General features: G+C 40.5%; 1 protein-coding gene across 2 annotated transcripts in view; it reads left to right on the forward strand.

The window, feature by feature from the left end:
* Nucleotides 1–20,864, forward strand: part of LOC125897973 (WSC domain-containing protein 1-like) — a 178,097-nt gene that overhangs the window by 60,315 nt on the left and 96,918 nt on the right. For both annotated transcript variants that reach the window (XM_049591538.1, XM_049591539.1), the window contains 2 exons: nucleotides 14,533–14,647; nucleotides 15,702–15,886. In XM_049591538.1, the coding sequence (XP_049447495.1) occupies nucleotides 14,533–14,647; nucleotides 15,702–15,886 (300 nt within the window). The remainder of the gene's footprint in view (nucleotides 1–14,532; nucleotides 14,648–15,701; nucleotides 15,887–20,864) is intronic.

Consider the following 20,864-nt stretch of genomic DNA (forward strand, 5'->3'; position numbering starts at 1 on the left):
CAAAGTTTGGGGTCTTGCCACTAAACAGGAAGTAGTATATAACTCCAGCAAACATGGTCCAATCTTGCCCAAACTTCACAGGATTGATGACAGTCCCGCCCTGAACACATTTTCATTACCATATTTCCCGATACCCATAGTACCACCTCGTGGCGACAGGAAGTATTTCTCATCAAACACTTATCTTTCAATTCATTTGAAAGTTACATGCTGTGGTGTATATTTGATGTATAAAAACATGATGTACGATTAGTGCTCTCTCCAACTCCCTCTAGTGGAAAGAGGAAGTGATTCAAAATGTGAAATATGTCATTCCAGCACTGTATCAAGGATATGCCAAGTCACTTGTGCATGTGATGTGTAACTTTAACAGAAATGATCCAATGCATCAGAAGGCGTCCTGCCAGCCCCCCCGAGTTGCATGAAGGTGCAAGGGCCTGTTCATTGCTGCTTGCAGCTTTAATTAGGGCCCTAGCAGGAGACCTTCGAGGTCCCTATTGTTTTTCGAATGATTATTATTATTATTAGGGGCCGAGCCTAGAGGCAGAGGAGTGCTCACAGACCCTATTGTTTTTGGTGCGTTTATTCATTCTTTCTCCCGCCGCCTCTTTGAACTGGAATTTGACCCCCTAAACATGCTCAGAAACTCACCAAAATTGGCACGCACATCAGAACCGGTGAAAAATTTGACCTAAAAATCACCTGCTGACACCCCTGACCTAAATCCAACAGGAAGTGAGCTATTTGCCCTTTCAAAGTAAGATTTTGCCTCATCCTCAAAATATAGGAATAGGAATCTGATGGGAGTAAATTCACTCATCTAATTTGCATATTGTGACATCACTTCTACATACCTACAGCTACAGAAAGCATTCAAACATCAAAACATTCAGCTCTGTAAGGATTTTCTGATGTTTGTGGCAATATGGTTGATATTTCTAAATATTTCACAGTGACGACATAAGCTGGGGGCTGAAACGGGCGCGAGTGCGAGGTCCCACCCAACGCTGCTTGCAGCTTTAATTCTTTCTTTCTCCCGCCGCCTCTTTGAACTGGAATTTGACCCCCTAAACATGGTCAAAAACTCACCAAAAATGGCACGCACATCAGAACCGGTAAAATTTTAGAAAATCATGACATTAACCCCTAAAGTGCCAAAATGGGCTCTCTAGCACCACCTAGGCACAAAAAAATGGCCGCTACGGCCTGTAAGAACGTCGTAGAAACATGAAACCAAAACTGCCGTGTTCGTCTCATGAAGACCTAAAAATCACCCGCTGACACCCCTGACCTAAATCCTACAGGAAGTGAGCCATTTGCCCTTTCAAAGTAAGATTTTGCCTTAAAACTGCCTTTCCTAAAAAATCTTCTTGTCATACACCATTTATCCTATCAACTTCAAACTTGCACAGATGACAGATCAACTCCTTCTAATCAGATCTTATTTATAAGTTTTTCATTACTCGATTAGTTTGGATTTTATGGCCTCCTAAAGGTGAGATGTCAGAAAAACGTCCTGGCGATCTTTGAAAGCTGTCCCATAGGAAATGAATGGCAGCAGGGGGGAGAAAGAGATGAATCTTTGGGCTTTTTCTAGCCTTTACAGCGTCTCCATACTTTGTGCTACAGACTCCATTCCAACTCTCAAATGTTGCCACAGGTCTCATCTATTCACTCATGTTTTCATCTTTTTCATATCTTTTACCGTTTTTAATCTGTGCCTCTCAAAGTACCATGAGCAAAAGTGGAGAAATTCTCACTTTACAATGGGTGTGTATTGCACGGAATGCTGTGAGCTAGAGTGGAGAGGCTCTAAAAATCGTCTAAAACTTTTGTCTTTAACTCACTGCCATGGCCACAATTTTCACTGTACAGACACAATTTATACCACAAAACGTAGGAAAATTTGTCCTGCTCACAGATATGTTGACATGGAATCTCTCACATGTACACATTTTTGCTGAGTTGCTCCAAAGCGAAGGGAGCGCCGATTTTTTTCTCATTCACTCCCACGTAAACTCAGAGGAGAAATTTCTGGAAACAGCTTAGGTGCAACACATTTTAAACTCGCTCCTCTGACCACATTTTTGACTCTAGAAATATAAAACGCGGCACGTGCGTTCGCAAGAAGTGGCTGTCTCTCACCATCACTTTATTTTCTTGATTGGACCAACGGTTTGGGTATGGGAAGAACTTGTTCGAGGAGTTCAAAGCCATAATAAACAGCCTTTGCTGATCTGCTCTCATGAGCTCTCTGTGTGCCCCTCACCTGCAGGCAAGTAATTAATCGCCATGACAACAGCTGCACACACAGACACGGCCACACAGCTCTGTCTGTGTGTCTCACAATCTTTAAAGGAGAGATTACAGCAGCAGAAACTTCATTTGAAACAGCAAATACACATTATTAACCCCTAAAGTGCCAAAATGGGCTCTCTAGCGCCACCTAGGTGCACTAAAATGGCCACTGCAGCCCGTAGGAATGTCGTATCAAGATCAAACCAAAACTGGTGTGTTTGACTTACAAATCACGCGCTGACACCCATGACCTAATTCCAACAGGAAGTGAGCTATTTGACCTTTCAAAGTAAGATTTCGCCTGAAACATGCTCTTAAAAAAACATCTCCTCCTACACCGTTTGTTGTATCGGCTTTAAAGACGCACACATGCCACCTCAACTGCTACTAAACAGATCTTCTGTATAACTTTATCTCTCTCATCATCACATTATTTTCATTATTGGACCAACGGTTTGGGAATGGGAAGAACTTCTGCGAGGAGTTAAATCTCCACGAAAACAGGTCTCTCTGTGTTCTGTCTGTCTCTCTCTGCTCTTCTGCCAGGTGCACCTACTTCATCACCATGGCAACCGCTGTCACACACAAACTCACAGAAACATGGTGTGTGTGTGTGTGTGTGTGTGTGTGTGTGTGTGTGTGTGTGTGTCTAAATCTTACATGCAGACATGACAGGGGCACAATCTCCATTTTAATCCTTTAGGTGCCAGAGTTTATTGAGGAAAATATTACATTTTCATTTAAAAGTTTCAAAAGGCTGTGGCTTGAAAGTGGTGAGAGATAAAGGCATACTGTAAATGTGAAAACTATTCATCATGACCCAAAGTTTGTCATGGGAGTAAATTAACTCATCTAATTTGCATATTGTGACGTCACTAGGCGGCGGCCATACTGGATTTCATACATCTCAGTAAAACAACATTTTGAACATATTTACACAGTAGATTTCTTTTGTTTTGTGTTGTTTTTGTCATCTCTTCCTCAAAATAAAGGAAGAGGAATCTGCGAAAAATTTTAGGAAATGAAAAAATTAATCCGAAAAGTACCAAAATGGCCTCTCTAGCGCCACCTAGCAGTCTAGGCACACTAAAATGGCCGCTGTGGCTTGTAGGAATGACGTAGAAAGATGTAACCAAAACTGGCTTGTTCATCTCATCGAGACCTACAAATCATGCACTTGCACCTCTGACCTTAACCCAACAGGAAGTGAGCTATTTGCCTTTCAATGTAAGATTTCGCCTCAAAAATGCTCTTTTTCAAAATTCCTTAAAAAATCAACTCCTCCTTACACCGTTTATCGTATGGGCTTCAAACTCGCACACAAGACAGATCAACTCATCCCAATCAAATATTCTGTATAACTTTTACATTACTCGAATGGTTTCAATTTTATGGCGTCTTCCAGGTGATGTCTTACAAAACCTCCTGACGATTTTTTGTGCCACCTAGACACACTAAAATGCCTGCTGCGACCGGTAGGAATCCCGTAGAAAAACCAAACCAACTGGCTCGTTCGTGTCATCAAGACCTACAAATCATGCGCTGTAACTACTGACCTAAATCCAACAGGAAGTGCGCTATTGCCCTTTCAAAGTAAGATGTGGTTTTTCACAAATTCTCTCTCTCAAAAAATATTTCCTCCTACACCATTTATCCTATGGGTTTTAAACTCGCACACATGGCAGACCAAGCCCTGCTAAACAATTCCTCTGAACAACTTTGTCATTACTCGAACAGTTTGGATTTTATGCTGTGTTTAAGGTGACATGTCACAAAACCTCTGTACAATTTTTATGCCACATATACACAGTAAAATGGCTGCTGCGGCCCGTACGAATGCTGTAGAAAGATAAATCCAAAACTGGCTTCTTTAATTCTTCGAGACCTACAAATCACTCATTTACACCACTGACCTAAATCCAACAGAAATGAGTTATTGCCTCTTAAATGTGACATGTCACAAAACCTCTAGTCTCGTCACCAGACAATCAGAGATCTTCGCCTTCTGATAGTCTGGGGACACTCCTTTCTAAAGTGTGTTTAACACACCAGCAAAAACGGCCAGCAACAAAGCAACGCCTCTTGCATTTTTGAAAAGGACACGGACCATTTAATTAGTTGCTACCTATTACAGACACCGCTAACGGCTAAGAAATAATGTTTGTTCAGTCATTGTGTTTACAGACTTAACAAACATCGGATTAGTCCAAACGGTGATACAGTGATGTGAAAAATGTGATATATAGGCTATATATATAGCTAGAAGCTCTGCTGGTTTTCTACCCAGAAGTATTTGTAAACAACAAGGCGATTCCCTCTATAGTCCGGCCAGACGGATGAGTCATGGTCTTGTAAAAGATTATGTTTGTTTCTTTAAATTGGCGAGAATGTGTCACCGCAAACGCGACAAACGTCCACTAACTTTGACAGCGTTTTCTGCGAGTGTGGCTGAGCCATTTTGTACCGCTACACGTGTTTCTAGTCGGACTATGCTTACAAGCACAAGAGTTCAGCGAGCCACCAAAGGACCGCGCTGCAGATTTACTATTGGTTCTGCAATGTAGGGAGTTTTTTTAAACTCTGAAATTGTATCCACCCATCTAAACACAAAATCAGGGAGAAAGTCATCAGTCTTTAGTTAAGCAAAGCGTCTAAAGACTGACTTGTGAGTCTACAAAACCTCTTGACAATTTTTGCACTAAAATGGCTGTTGCGCCCGGTAAGAAGGGTGTAGAAACATCAAACCTAAACTGGCTTCTCTGTCAACTCGAGACCTACAAATCATTCATTGACACCACTGACCTAAATGAGCTAGGAATGAGCTAGTGCCTCTGAAAGTTACATGAGCAAATGTGTCAGCTGTGAGCTAGACATTGTAAATGTCTCTCCCTCATCTGCCTGTCCCACTCAACTGCATGTAATTAGCTTAACAATGGCTTCACTCTGACAGACACAAGCCTGTGTGTGTTGACAGGATAACATTGACCAAACTGACCAGCTCATGTGTCTCATTCCTACATTTTCCTAAATAAATGCCTGATAGCAAAAACATGTAAATACAAAATCTCCAGGTCAAACTCTTTTGCCTCATTTAGAATCTGAATCAAATCTGTAGCTACAACTGTGCTGCAGCACTCATGATTAAATACACGTAGTACTGCTCAGTTTCTAGTATATATTTGTGTCTGTCTGCTGTTACTTATATCGTCACAGCAGCCGGTAGACATCAAGCACGCTTCCACTAGGATACATGATTTCAAATGAATATGGATGTGTTGTTTGATTGTCACACATGCCACAGTTTAATTAGGTCACATGGCTAATGTCTACAACTTTCAAATAACACCACTTCATAAGAACCCTTTACATTTTTCAAATTGAGTTTGACAATATTTGCATTCATTTGTTGTACACTCAAGCTTTCAACAGGTCAAGAGTTTTTAAATTACTTTAAAAATTACCTTAAAAGTATTTCCATTTATTTTATCAATTATATGTCTCTGAACCCCAGTGATTGACCTGGAGGGTTGCAGTAAATCACCTCATTTCAAGTACAAGTCAATAACAGTGTTACAATCATCAGGAAAGAATATACATCTTTGAGGAAATGTTACATTCATCAACACAGTAGCCTCATCAAACACCTTTCTTTTGATTTAATTGACAGAAAAATTAAATGCTGTCTTTTGGATGCATACAACATTATGTATACTTAGTGCAATCTGTAATTCCCTCTGCCACAAACAGGAAGTATCTAAACATGTGAGATATGTCATTCCACCACAGAAACAAGGATATGCAACTCACTCATGCATTACTGTGTAACTATGACCAATACAACTGATGCATCAGCCTGCTTCCTGCCATTAAAGCAATAGAATCTTCATTTTAACCCTTAGGAGATCCTAGCGACAATTTGTGCCACTCTGTTTTTTTATTTTCAAGACATTTTGGCTGTGGTAAAGGAATATAGCTCAAATTTGCCAAAGAACATTTTTTTTTAAACTTTTAGAATTGTTTTCTGAATTCCTACATTAGCCTAAATTGGATGAGCTACAAACAAACTTACGTATTAGTGCCTTGAGACAGAAACCGTCCCATTGAAAACCCTTAACAATGCATTTTTGACCCCACATTACTCATTACATAAACTAATGCATTCCTATGGTTTCATTTTGGACTACTGGCCTTTAACTTGTAATTTTTATATTTTCCCACTAGGGGGCGTCATTGTTTCACATTTTAAAACAAAATTTCATCTTTTCACTGTGTTCTGCAGTGCCCTGACTACATAACCGTAAGTGTGTGTTGCGATTGATGTTGGATAATTGTGACTAAAAAGAGAAGATGTGTATGCTTGCGTCTGTGTGTGTGTGTGTGAGTGTGTGTGTGTGTGTGTGTGTGTCTTCTTTTAGACGGCCACACTCAAGATTATAAACTACTTTAATCATGCAAAAGGACGACTAGCAAGAATCAAAACAAAATTGTTGTAGTGCTCACTGCAACCATAGTTTTAAGTGTGAGCAGCAGTACAGGAGAAGTCATTTTGAACCTCACAAGACATTACAGCATCTGAACGTCAAGACACTAATTAGGGCAACAATACAGTGTGTACAAGTCCCCCAAATAAACCTCTGTACCTGCAGCGCAGCAGAATGTCGCACATTCACCTTTGCGCTGAGCTGAGTAAATCCTGCAGCATGTAGGGGCCTCTAAATACCAGCATGGTCATAACACACTGGCAAATTATTGAACTGCAGGCTTACATGGGGCTGCTTACTTCAGCCTGTGTATACAGGTCCAAATATGAACCAACCCTCAGCTTCAGTTGGCTGAATGAAGCCTCATGAGGCTTTTTCTTTATTTTCTGAGCCCACTAGATGGTGCTCTTGGTTTAATGAGAGGGGCTCACAGAATGGGAATTCACTGTGATTAAAACCTTTTGTTGAACAAAAAGTGCCATTTATTGGGCTGAGAAAATAGAAAAATGATTCATGAAGCTTCATTCAACCATCACTACCTCTAAAGTGAGAAATCAGTGCAAAGCATTTTGTGGGCTACAATGTACACATACTGGCATTTAAAGGGTTAAATTCCGAAAAATAAAATTAATGATTGATATGTATTTTTCAGGCTGAATAGTTAAAAGATTAACTTCTTTAATGTAGAACAGTATTTATATAATATTTTTTTACAGCAGTTTTATAAAGGCTTGTCCTCAGGGCCTCAATGTGAGTTTTTTTTTTTTTAAATCTGGCACTGCAAAAAAGAATAAATAAATAACAATGCATCAAAATCAATGTTCCTGTCAATCATTGACCAAGCTCAGAACCTAATAATATGAACAATCAAATTCTCCTTGAATTAATTTTGTGGAAATAATTTCAGTTTTCTGTTTATTTTTTCTATAAAAAACAGTGGAGCCATGTAAACAAACTGGCCATTAAAGGGCCAGTGTGTAAAATGGGTTGCAGGGCTCACTTGCTCACCCCTCCCGTCGGGTAAATGACGGTGGCCTCTTAGGGACAAAAAGCCTTACGCAGACACGAGTTTTTCAGGAGTAGGTCCATCTAGCCACGAGGTGAATATTTATTTAGAAATCTAAACCATGTTACGATATTGTAATGAATCCCTCACGAGCAGGAGACCAGAGTAGCGTTCGGGAAAAAGGCCAGTTTATTTGAGCACTCCAAAAACTTGGTAGCACTCCAGGTGGTAAAAGACTCTATCCCAAACTCTGACTCTTCTAGCGTAATACACACACTCCATACACCCATACTCGTTTACAGTACCTAGTGGGTACCCCCTCCCCTCTCTGCTCCACCAACCTCCAGCCCGCACACTGACTGACAGCGTAGCCTGTAAACAGAGCTCAGCTGTTTATTTAGCCTAGCGATATCTCCAGACTATAGTAGCTGCAATGGACGACTTTGAACGCGATTTTGAAGAGTTTCTTGTAGTGGACACAGACCCAGAGCCATACCTGTTTGAGCCGGAGCATACAGATAAGGAAATCTATGTGTTGGATGCTGAGCAGGCGAGAAGAGAGGCTGAATCCTCCGCTCCCATTTTGCTGCACAGAATGGGATTCAGTGCTACCATCGTTGGGGAGATATATCATCAGGAGGAAAAGCGCCGCAGAGAGTGCATCACAAGGAGTGAAGTTGCGTCTTCTTTTCCTTGCAGATGATGGTTCTGGTTCATTCTCTCCTGTTGCGTGGTAAGTGTGGTCCATTCGCAAACTTTATAACTAAAAAAAACTACTATCCATCGACGAACTACTAACACTCTCTGCTGTTTCCTTCTCCTTCTTCCTTCCTTCCGCTATCTTCGTTGGTTTATTTATACACGCAAAACGCGTTCTCTGGCAGGTGATGTTTTCTGTCTATAGGGACTTGTACATTATTTTATTGAAAAAATTAAACACCGCCTACAGTATATACCACCGTTTTCCATCTGTCACATACTACTACTACATTTAATACTGATAAGTCTGTTGCTACATTTATGATCATGACTGTTAATTACATACTGTATTGTTATCCAGTTAAAATTTATGTTATATATTCATGTACTTACATCACAATGTGTTACACACAAATTTTCAAAAACCCCTCCCTTTGGGATTAGTTTGTCGTAGGCAAACGAAATTTGGTACGTACATGTATCATACCGAGACGCACAAAAAAGTCTCCTGATGTCATGGTAAAATCCCAACAGGAAGTGGGCCATTTTGTTTTGATTTTTTTCATTACGGCAATTTCCACAATTTAAATTTGAGCGAACTACTCCTAGGGATTTCATCCGATCAGCGTCAGATTGACTACAGGTCATCCTGAGAACATGCTGATCAAAAGTTATTAAAAGCTTTTCTCTATGTCAAGGGGGCCCGATCACAGCTGCTTGCAGCTTTAACTATTATTATTATTATTATTATTATTTATTATTATTATTATTCTTACAAGAATGTAATCCCCAATTTGGCCCCTTTTCCAAATTCAAAAATGCACCAAATTTGGCACACGTGTTTGGTCTGGCGAAAAATTTGATATTTTGACAGTGTTGTATGTGGATGGGGCCAAATGGCGACATAGTGCCCCCTAGAAAATTTTGTGCCTCGAGCCCAGCCTGTGAGTTTCACCTATACGAATGAAAATTGGTGGGCTCATAGAACATGCCAAGATGCACAAAAAATCCTCCTGGACCCATGCCATAAACTCCACAGGAAGTCGGCCACTTTGATTTGAATTTTTGACATGTTTGAAAGAACTCCTCCTAGGAATTTCATCCGATCTACTTCAAATTTGGTACAGATCATCCTGAGAACATGCTGATCAAAAGTTATTAAAAGCTTTTCTCTATGTCAAGGGGTGTGGCCGCTAGGGTGTGACAAACTTTGGTGACTTTTCGTTTTCTCGCCATTGAATTTCGAACGGACCACACACCCACATACTTGATCTCAGCAGCTTCAAACTTGCTGGACATGATGATGGCTCCGCCCAAAATGCCCGGATATGTTATTATCCCACCTTACTCATAGCGCCCCCCTGGTGGTAACAGGAAGTGACCAGTTTTTACTTTAACATGTACTGATGCCACAAACTTGACCGCATCAACTTCATTCCACTTCTAATGCATGCAGAACAAGTTGGTGAAGCTACCTTATGAGCGCTGAAGCTACGTCTAATGGTGTCCATGTGGCCGCATGGCGACTATCGATCCCTCACCACTAAATACGTTTGGCTTTTTGATGGCTTCAGCGACCTCATATCCTCATGAAAATTTATACATGAGTCAAGAATGGCGAGCTCTTGCATTTGATAGGGGTGCCGCCCATGGGGTGGGGCAAAGTGCCTCTCCCCCTTGAAATTTTCAAAAACCCCTCCCCATAGAGTTTTTTTTTGGAGTAGGAAGATGAAACGTCACACCATGTCGGGGTTAATTTACTCTGGGTTTTCATATAACAGTGATCAGTGATGTGTGCTGCTGGCCCCGGCCAGTGGCGCAGGAGAGCGAGGGCCCGATCACAGCTGCTTGCAGCTTTAATTAAAACTTAAAACTTATTCTTCAACTTATTCACACAATTTTGTCATGTAAGGAAAGAACCTCTTCTTTGAGTGTGTGTGTGTGTGTTAACTAAATGTATAGGGCTGTCAAGAGATATATAATTAATTACATGCTCTGTGATTAATTTGTGTAAATTAAACGCATACATGAAGTTTTGCTGTGAAAGTAAAGACTCAAACTCAAGCAAATTTTGATAGATGTGTCGTAGTAAAGCTGCTGGATTTTGGACACAATTGTCTCCTTGCTCTACCACTGAAACTGGTCTGCAGTCCGTTTTGAAAGAGGGCTAGTTAGTTTGTCACAGGTAGATTTACTCAGTTTGTGTCTGAATGCCTGGTTGAATGTGGCCTGATGAGGCTGGCTGCTAGCACTAGCATCAGAAACTGTGCTCGCTCTGGTTTGCTGCTAAATGCTTAGTGGTGAGGTGACATTTCAGGCTCACAGCACGGCTGCCAACTTTTCAAAAAACCTTGGAGTGAGATTTGGTGGGGCCAACCGAAATTTTGCCGCATACACTGCAATTTTTTGTTTGGCACATTCAGCATCATTACCATACAGCAAAAACATTTTTTTTTAAATATACCATTTACCATACATCAGTAGTTCTCAATTTATTAGCCTAACTCAGAGTGAACAAATAGAACCAACTGACCCAAAAGTAAGACACAGGACACAGCATGGCTCATTTTGTACATGTTTACTTTGGGATTCTGTATAAAAAATAATGCCATCAAATAGTAAACAGATATGCAACATGTTGCAAGAAACATTTAAATAAAAATGAAACCCCCCAAAAGCTATGTTATTGAGACATTTTTGAACATCCCCAAACTATATGCAGCTAATACCAATTTAAATAAAAAATAAAATAAAATTAAAGTTTAACCATTTATACAAACAATTCCCAATATAGGGAGGCTACTGTCAAAGTACTTAAGATCTGTGTGCTTTGCTGTACTTGCTTGTGGCCTTTTTTGAGGCCTTTATGATTTCTGGGGAAGGCTCCCACGTGAAGCAGGGCTCCAGGCGAGCCATCTTTATTGTCATTATTGATGACAGGGTTCCATCCAGAGCCAGGCTGTTCCTGGTTTTAGTCTTGTTTAGTCCCACCACAGAAAACATTCTTTCTGCATCTGCAATGGAGTAAGGTAACACCAGGACCAGCTTTGCAATGGTGGCAAGCCTCATCAACAGACCTAACCCTGTCACCTATGAAGAATGAACCAAGAACACAGTGGAAAAAAAATCTATCCCTTTGAAAGATGAGTAAAGGTTGATAATTAATTTTGTCTGAAACAAAATGCATGCACCTACTGGATATGATGCTTTATACATAGCCTACACAACAAATTATTCTAATTTGTATATACTACAATATATACAGTAATTAATATACAATTATAAAGCAGCATGGAGGAATGGTTTTGTATTATATATAGATAATCAATATTATTTTGATTATCTATTATATATAGATAATCAAAATAATATTTATAAAGCTCTCAAAATGCCTTTAAATTATCTCACAATACACAAAAAACAAATATGCAAACATTACTTAAAGTTTAAGAGCATAAACACTTAACATACATACCTGAAAAGAGTGGGGGAAATCAACGTCTCTCTGCCGCCTCTTCTTCTTCTTCTTCTTCTTCTAATAGAATTCCGGCAAGCCGTACACTCACTTCTTCGTTACCCCAATGAGTGCAATTCCGGTGTCAATTGGGCCACAGCACCGCCAACATCCAATATAGCAGTCGGGAGGTGTATTACGCAAAACAGTTTTTTTTTTGTTTTGTTTTGGGTTTTTTTGCTCAGAAGGACATTTCAGCATGAGAAATCAGGGTGTGGCGTGAGAGTGTGTGAAGCCAATCAAATGCGTGTGTCTCACGGCCAGTGCGTGAGTTGGCGGCCTTGTCGCAGTACTCTGATGTTATGGAACAGTGCTCCTATCAACAGTTACATTCCAGTGTTTTTTAAATATATACATTCCATTCATGGAGCCAAGCAGCTTCCATCATGTGACAAGGCCACTGTGGCCTTAAATGACGTAATGGGTCTCAGGGCACCAACGGCATTAATGAGTGTTAATTTTCTAACATGTTATTTTTTCTGTGATGTTTGTCTGTGATTAATACCAATTGTTATTTTGACTGCCCTATATAATACCAATTGTTATTTTGACTGCCCTATATATTATTTAATTACATCCTGGCCATGCAGGACTGCCCCTGACCAAACTGGGGCCCTAAGCGAAATTTTATTTGGACAACATAAATTGATAGGCTATAAACTTTAGCCAATATATTATATATTGGCTAAAGTTTATAGCCTATCAATATATACGACCACCAACCGGTCATTTTACCACTCCTTTTCATAAGAAGTGAATGTATAGGGCATTAACAAGACATTCAATAAATGTTATTCAGGGCCGCTGGAAAAAAATAATTTCTCCAGTCTAGACAGAGACTGGAGACAGAGATTCCTATCTAATGAGTAGCAGCTTAGGTGTTTGTGCCACAAAGTTTCATTTCAACAACATATCCACCTTCAAGTGAAAAATGAGCTTCCTCTTGTTTTGCTTTTTTTTTCCTCTTGCTCGCTCCTGACTCGTGTTGTCTTTTGGACAACATGTCAACAACTCTTCACCTGCTGCAGCTCTGCAAGTGCCTGCCGGTGCACCCCTCTGATTGGTCAGATGTCGAGTGCTGTCAATCATTGCAGTGACGCGGTCAGATTACAGGTCTCTTCTCTCCTTCCTCGAGCTGATTCTATGCGCGCCTCGCGGTAGCACATATGCACATCCATTGCGCATATACGCAAATGTGTCCCCTCACGTAAATTGTGGCCCTCCATGGAAGATGAAGCCCTACGCACAGCGAGTGTTCTGCGTTTAGCAAGGGGCGGCCCTGTGGCCATAGCAGTATTAACCTTGCTGATATAATCTTAGCATTGAAAAATGAAACCATCAGGAGCTAACATTAATGTTAAGTTAGTTGGAACTTTGGCTGAATAGCTCAACTTATGATGTATGATGTAAAAAAGGTAACCTTGGTGATGTTACTTGAGTAGTCCCAGAGCACTAACATCAGTAATGTTATAGGCTACAATCTGTAATCTGGGAAAAAGTATGCAAGCTAACGTAATACTCTGTAGAAATAAAGTTGACACCTTAACACATCAGCAAAGTTAAGTCCAAATTGTGGTGGCTAGCGTTAACTAAATCAAAACAGCTCAACCTCATCAGACCAACTAACAGTTCCAAGCGTGACATATGGTTGTATAAGCCAATTACATTAATCATAACGCTTCACGACGCTGTGAGAGTGTTACCTTAAGGCATACAAATCAGGTGCCAAGCACTAAAGCCATGAACTTTTTTTTATTATTATTTTTGACAGTTTAGAAGGTGTGGTTCTCATTTCATTCCTTGTGACCCTGTCCTTTAGGGGGACCCTAGGAAATGCAGTGTCAAATATGGTATGATTTAGATACACAACATGTTTTATATTAATAAACACCACAGGATGTCTTTGATGATGACAACATCAAAAACTGACGTCAAGAACTGACATCATCAGTTCAAACAGGCACACTTTGAACAGGCACTGTACTACTCCTATAAAACTAAGGATAAGGAGCAGCACCTCACATCTGAGAAGCCAGAAATTATCCTTTTTTTGACACATGATTTAAATGATGTAACTGATGACCAAATCGCAGTCAACTAATCTTTTTGATAGATAGATAGATAGATAGATAGATAGATAGATAGATAGATAGATAGATAGATGATAGATCGATCGATATATAGATTGATACTTTATTGTCTGAACCAAATGGTACCAGAAATTCCTCTTTGACAGGGCTCAACATAACATTTACATGTGCAAGACATTACAGACATTATAAAAAGACCTACGAATCTAAAAAATACACAGGATGGAAAAAAACAACACACATTGATACATAAAGAAAAGAACCAGCAGTAATATCAATTTTGTCATTTTGTCGACTGACTAATCAATTGACTGTTTATTTCAGCACAGAATGTCTTTGTAACACAAACACGCTTTACAAATGTACACTTTTCTATTGTGAGGGAACTTGCTGAGTGGCTTTACAAGGAATCTTTCAGTCTTAATGATTTTCTCTCACATTCAGGAACCTACATGGGTTGCTTTCTGCACAATGCCAGTGATCGAGCCCTCGGAGGAACCATGCTTTATGACCTGCGCAAAATGACCAGTTCTCTGTGTCAAGACACCTGCTCAGAAAGGTAATGCATTTGTGGGGGGCTCTTGTGAAGGGACCACAGAAGGCCTGCTGTTTGAGAAAATGCTTTGGATCTCAGTCTCCTCCATGAATGCCTCCTGTGTTTGGAGCCAATGCAGAGCCAGGTGGCTGAATGACAGTAAAGATGAGGGGGGTTAGAGAGGGGAGAGTGAACACCAGGCCAGGACAGAAGGCTTGATCTATTGCAGAAGAAGGCAGGAGGGAGGTGTGTATGTGTTAGAAAGCTGAATGAGGTTAGTGCAATCAGTGAATAAATCAGAGGTTAGAGAGTGCTTTCCTGTGGCTGCTGTGTACATTTCTCTGGGTCAGTGTGAGCTTAATTTGTGGCATTGAAATGACCATCCAAAATGTCAAGGAAATATGGGGTGGCAAGTGGATTTTTCCAAGCAAACTTAAGGAATGACCCGCTTAAATTATTCCTCTTAATATCTTAGCAGCGAGGAAGCAGTGTAGCTCCAATTTAACAAAACAACAGAAGACAGACAGATACAGTCAGATGGAGTTGGTGCTTATACTTGAAGCCCACTAAGCTCCCCTCCCCAATCCCCCAACCACACAGAAAGCAGTCATGCTTGTTACCTGAGTGAGCCAATTACCATGATGAGTAAAAGTAAAAAGTCAAGGCAATTTATGAAGAAGCTTCAAAGTACATATATGAAAAGGTCAATTTTGATGAGGTCTCTGTCTTTCCCAAGGAGTGAAGATGGAGAAGATGAGTCATAACAGGCTTGATATGTACAATACAGATCACAGGTGGCTGCAGTTAAGCTAGAAGAAGGCATTAAAAGTCAGATGAGTGCAGAGGAAAACGCACAGGGGATGGACCACACTGACGATTTAATGCTGGGAAGTTTGAGTTAAATGATACGTTTACAATGTTAACTAATGTCCTGTGGAATGGCAAAAGTTTGACGTTATGCATAGCCTTTTGCTAAGGCATTAACTGTGTTTCTATCTGTGTCTGTGTGCGTGCATGCGTGCGTGCGTGCGTACATGCGTTCGTGCGTGCATGCATGCGTGCGTGTGTGTGGTGCTAGTGGGTACCAGTATGCAGGTCTGGAGTATGGAGCTGAATGCCACTGCGGGAACCGGATCAGTAGCCCACGGGCTCAAGAGGAGGATTGTAGTCTGATGTGTCGGGGTGAGAGGGGGTCTCCCTGTGGAGGTGTGGGTCGAGTCTCCATTTACAAGGTGGAGGAGCAGCTGCCAGGTCACAGAAAATGTGAGTCAGCTTCCCTCAGGGAAGACACAGGACTATTTACTTTTTATTTTCTGCACAAGCTGTTCTTTGGGTGCTGCAGGAAAGTGAGGTATTAACTGATTTTTTTAAACTTCAATTCTGAAATATCAAATCAGCTGACAGAACACAGTCTTAGTAAACATGGTACTCTTCTTACATCCATATGTATAACCATGTTAAAGGATAAGTCTTTCGCCAAAATCTATTGCCTGTATAATCAAAACCTTATATATGTTATTCCTTTGAACTCCAATATTGTCTAAAATGTATTAATAAACACATCAATGATTAGAACATACACCATCCTGCTGCAAGAAATACTTACTATAGCGGGCGTTACCAAAGTTTTTAAACTACAGCTTCACTTTATAGTGATTGGTTTTATTGTATTTATCCTTGTTTTATTCTAAATGTTGCACTTGATGTTTGGTTATGATTTAGTTTTTCTTTATGTATGGCAACCCCAATAGAAAAGAACATTTAGAAATACATAAGCCCTTTCTCCACCAAACTTTTGAATGAAACGTAACCCTTCATGTTACCTAGATCCTAGGTCTGTTTAGTGTTTCCACTGCAAACAGTACTCTTAAATGTTGGTGGGGTTGTTGCCACTCATTGCTCTGTCCAGCACTTGTTGTATTTCCTCATAGAGGGAAGTCTGCACCTCATTTATTGTCCACAGAACATGATTGCATGCTGGCATTTTCACAACAAAATTGAACAGGTTGCAGTGAGAGTCTCTCTCCATGGGATATTTAAAAACACTGGGTTTGTGCATTCAGTTCTTCTTTGGCAAGCTCAGGGGTTTAGTGTTGCCGGAGCCCACAGGAATGATACTTGAGGATTAGAATATATGCAACTCACATAATCTGGTCAAAATTCATATGTATTTCTAAATCCTTTAAGATTTACTCATTACTAAACGTGTCTGTCATCCAAGAGAGACAATAAAAACTAATGGAATGGTCAAACTTGTCATAATTAAATAGTGTGCTGATAGATTCACATCATCAACTCATACATTGAGTAACTTTACAAGTTAACATTTCACCTTAAAAGTCTGCCCAGTGAATTAAGCAAAACATCAATTCATTTTATAGTTTATTAATATATGTACAACTTGTACACCACAGTATGAACAGTGGTTACATAAGCTTCAAAACCAGCCACAGCTCAGCCTTGAGCAAGAGTGATTGTCCTATACTGACAAATACATGGACTGCAGTGTTTTTAGCTTCACTCTTTAGTTCCAGATCTGTGTGCTAGGCACTCCAACAGAAAGGTGACCAAAAAAAGGGACAGTAATTAATGATTCCATTAGTACTGTTAGAGCCATTTTCAAAGAACTCAATCCTGCAGCAAAGTCAGATGAGCCCTGGACACAAAGTGCAACGGCACAAAGCAATGTTTCAATACCTCATAAGGACATGAACGTACAGTGGAGGAAAACAGAGACGTATGGAACCACACAATATGGACACACACAAAATGAAACACTTCATGTGCCAACCAAAAATGAGCAGCATGCACCAGCTGAGCAACCAAACGTACATTCTGTCCAAATGCAAGGAGATCTGTGCACCATAATGCATCGACAGAATGAAATAACAGCAGCTCTTGTTCAACAACAGTGCTTATTGTCATTACCATCTCAAGACATTCCAGTATTCAATGGTGATCCTCTTTTGAGCATGGAGTGGAATCAAAAGCTAACAAAGCTGACTGTCTTTATTTTCTGGAACAGTTTACGAAGGGTCAACCCAGAGAGTTGGTGAGGAGCTGCCAGCACATGGTTCCTGACAGAGGTTATCAGCTGGCTAAAGAACTTCTGTATGAACATTTTGGTAATGAATACAGGATTGCTGCAGCTTATATTGAGAAGGCCCTGGCTTAGCCTACAGTGAAGTCAGGGGATGTGAAATCACTACAGGCTTTTTCTCTGTTTTTGCATGGTTGTTGCAATGTGATGGAGGAGCTTCACTATATGCAAGAGCTAGATATGCCAACCAACATGCGAGCAATAATGACAAAGTTGCCATTTAAATTCAGAGGAAAAATGGAGGACAACAGCACATGAAGTTTTGGAGAGGTATAAACGCAGAGCTTGCTTTAAAGATTTGGTGTCATTGATTGAACAGCAAGTTAAGATTGTTGGGATTCACAGGACCACAGATGATTTTTCATTTGGTAGAATCATAACTGGAGATTTAAAAGCTTTTTCCTCTGCATGCTCTTTGTTCACCAAACAAAGACAGCTCTGTGACACCCATCTCCACAGGAGATCTCACCTCACACATCAGTGAGACTCAAGTCCCAAAACTTGATTGGACAAGACCTTTTATAGTGACATCAATCAATCAATCAATTTTATTTATAAAGCCCAATATCACAAATCACAATTTGCCTCACAGGGCTTTACAGCATACAAGATCGCTCTGTCTTTTGGACCCTCACAGCGGATAAGGAAAAACTCCCCCAAAAAAAACCCTTTAATGGGGGAAAACGGTAGAAACCTCAGGAAGAGCAACTGAGGAGGGATCCCTCTTCCAGGACGGACAGATGTGCAATAGATGTTGTACAGAACAGATCAGCATAATAAATTAACAGTAATCCGTATGACACAATGAGACAGAAAGAGAGACAGAGACAGAGAGAGAGAGAGAGAGAGAGAGAGAGAGAGAGATGCAGGACAGATGGTAATGACAGTAGCTTACGGAAACATTAATGAAAGTAATAATATTATAGTTATAATTCTGGCTACTGTGGTACAATATGCTGAAAGTATATATTAATATCTGGCAGTATACATGTGTGACAATAATCATATGTGTATAATAACAGTAGAAGTATGACTAATGACTAATGATGGCAGCAGCAGCAGGAGGCATCTGGCAGGACCACGGCAGCAGCACAACCACACACGTCACGCTATCCAGGCACTGCGGCAGTACGAGTTAATCTGAGAGACAGTGGAGCACAAAGGCTCCGGAGAAGAAGCTAAGTTAGTGACATCCAGAATGGCTGAGTTAGCAAGATGCAGTAATGGGATATGAGAGAAAGAGAGAGAGAGAGAGAGAGAGAGAGAGAGAGAGAGATGAGGGGGGAAGGTGCCCGGTATATTATAGGGAGTCCTCCGGCAGACTAGGCCTAAGTCAGCCTAACTAGGGGCTGGTACAGGGCAAGCCTGAGCCAGCCCTAACTATAAGCTTTATCAAAGAGGAAAGTTTTAAGTCTAGTCTTAAATGTGGAGACAGTGTCTGCCTCCCAGACCGTAACAGGAAGATGATTCCACAGGAGAGGAGCCTGATAGCTGAAGGCTCTGGCTCCTGATCTACTTTTGGAGACTTTAGAGACCACGAGTAACCCTGCGTTCTCAGAGCTCAGTGTTCTGGTGGGATAATAAGGCACTATGAGCTCCCTAAGATATGACGGAGCTTGACCATTTAAAGCTTTATAAGTTAACAGTAGGATTTTAAATTCAGTTCTGGATTTTACAGGGAGCCAGTGCAGAGAAGCTAAAACAGGAGAAATATGACCACGTTTCTTAGTTCCTGTTAGTACACGTGCTACTGCATTCTGAATTAGCTGGAGAGTTTTTAAGGACTTACTAGAGCTACCTGATAATAGAGAGTTACAGTAATCCAACCTTGAGGTAACAAAAGCGTGGACCAATTTTTCTGCATCTTTTCGGGTCAGGATAGGCCTAATTTTTGCAATATTATGCAGATGAAAAAATGCAGTCCGTGAGGTTTGTTTTAAATGAGAATTAAAAGACAAATCTTGATCAAATATTACTCCGAGGTTTCTTACGGTAGTGGTAGAGGCCAGAGCAATGCCACCTAGAGAAACTATGTCATCAGATAAAGAGTCTCTGAGTTGTTTGGGTCCAAGAACAATAACTTCAGTTTTGTCTGAATTTAACATCAGGAAATTGGTGCTTATCCAGGTTTTTATGTCTTTAAGGCAGTTAAGGAGTTTAGTTAATTGATTACTTTCTTCTGGCTTCATCGATAAATACATCATCCGCATAACAATGGAAATTTATCGAGTGATTTCTAATGATGTTGCCTAAAGGAAGCATATATAGAATAAATAGGATTGGTCCGAGCACAGAACCTTGCGGAACTCCAAAACAAACTTTAGTACGTAAGGATGATTAATTATGAACGTCAACAAACTGAAAACGATCAGATAAATAAGATTTAAACCAGCTTAGTGCAGAACCTTTTAGGCCAATTAAGTGATCCAGTCTCTGCAGTAAAATTTGATGGTCAGTAGTGTCAAATGCCGCACTAAGATCTAATAAAACAAGTACAGAGACGAGTCCTTTGTCTGGAGCAATCAGAAGGTCATTTGTAATTTTAACTAGTGCTGTCTCAGTGCTATGATGCACTCTAAATCCTGACTGAAATTCCTCAAATAAATTATTATCATGGAGAAAATCACACAGCTGGATTGCGACTACTTTCTCAAGGATCTTTGACATAAAGGGAAGATTAGATATTGGTCTATAGTTGGCTAACACCTCTGGATCCAGGGTGGACTTTTTTAATAGAGGTTTAATTACAGCTACCTTAAAAGACTGTGGTACATAGCCTGTTAATAAGGATATATTGATCATATCTAATATATGAGTGTTAACTAAAGGTAAGACCTCCTTAAGTAGCCTGTGACATGTGACTCTGTGATGTCACAGGCATCTGTACAAGATCTGCTCCCTTCCACAGAACTTCCTCTTCTTGCTCCAGCTGTTGAGCCCAGAGGCCCAGACCACTAAAGGGAGGGCAATTGATCACAGACTCTCTGACCTGAAACAGAAAGGTAGAGTTGCAAACACAAGGTTTGCAACTGGCTTTCCAGCAACAAGGAACTAAGTGAGTTAGCACCCAGCGTCTAACTCTGCAAGGACCCCGAGCGACCAGCCTCCTCGGATCAGAACCTTCGGAACAAAGGATACAAC

Source organism: Epinephelus fuscoguttatus, linkage group LG12, assembly GCF_011397635.1.
Source record: "Epinephelus fuscoguttatus linkage group LG12, E.fuscoguttatus.final_Chr_v1".
Classification (NCBI taxonomy): domain Eukaryota; kingdom Metazoa; phylum Chordata; class Actinopteri; order Perciformes; family Serranidae; genus Epinephelus; species Epinephelus fuscoguttatus.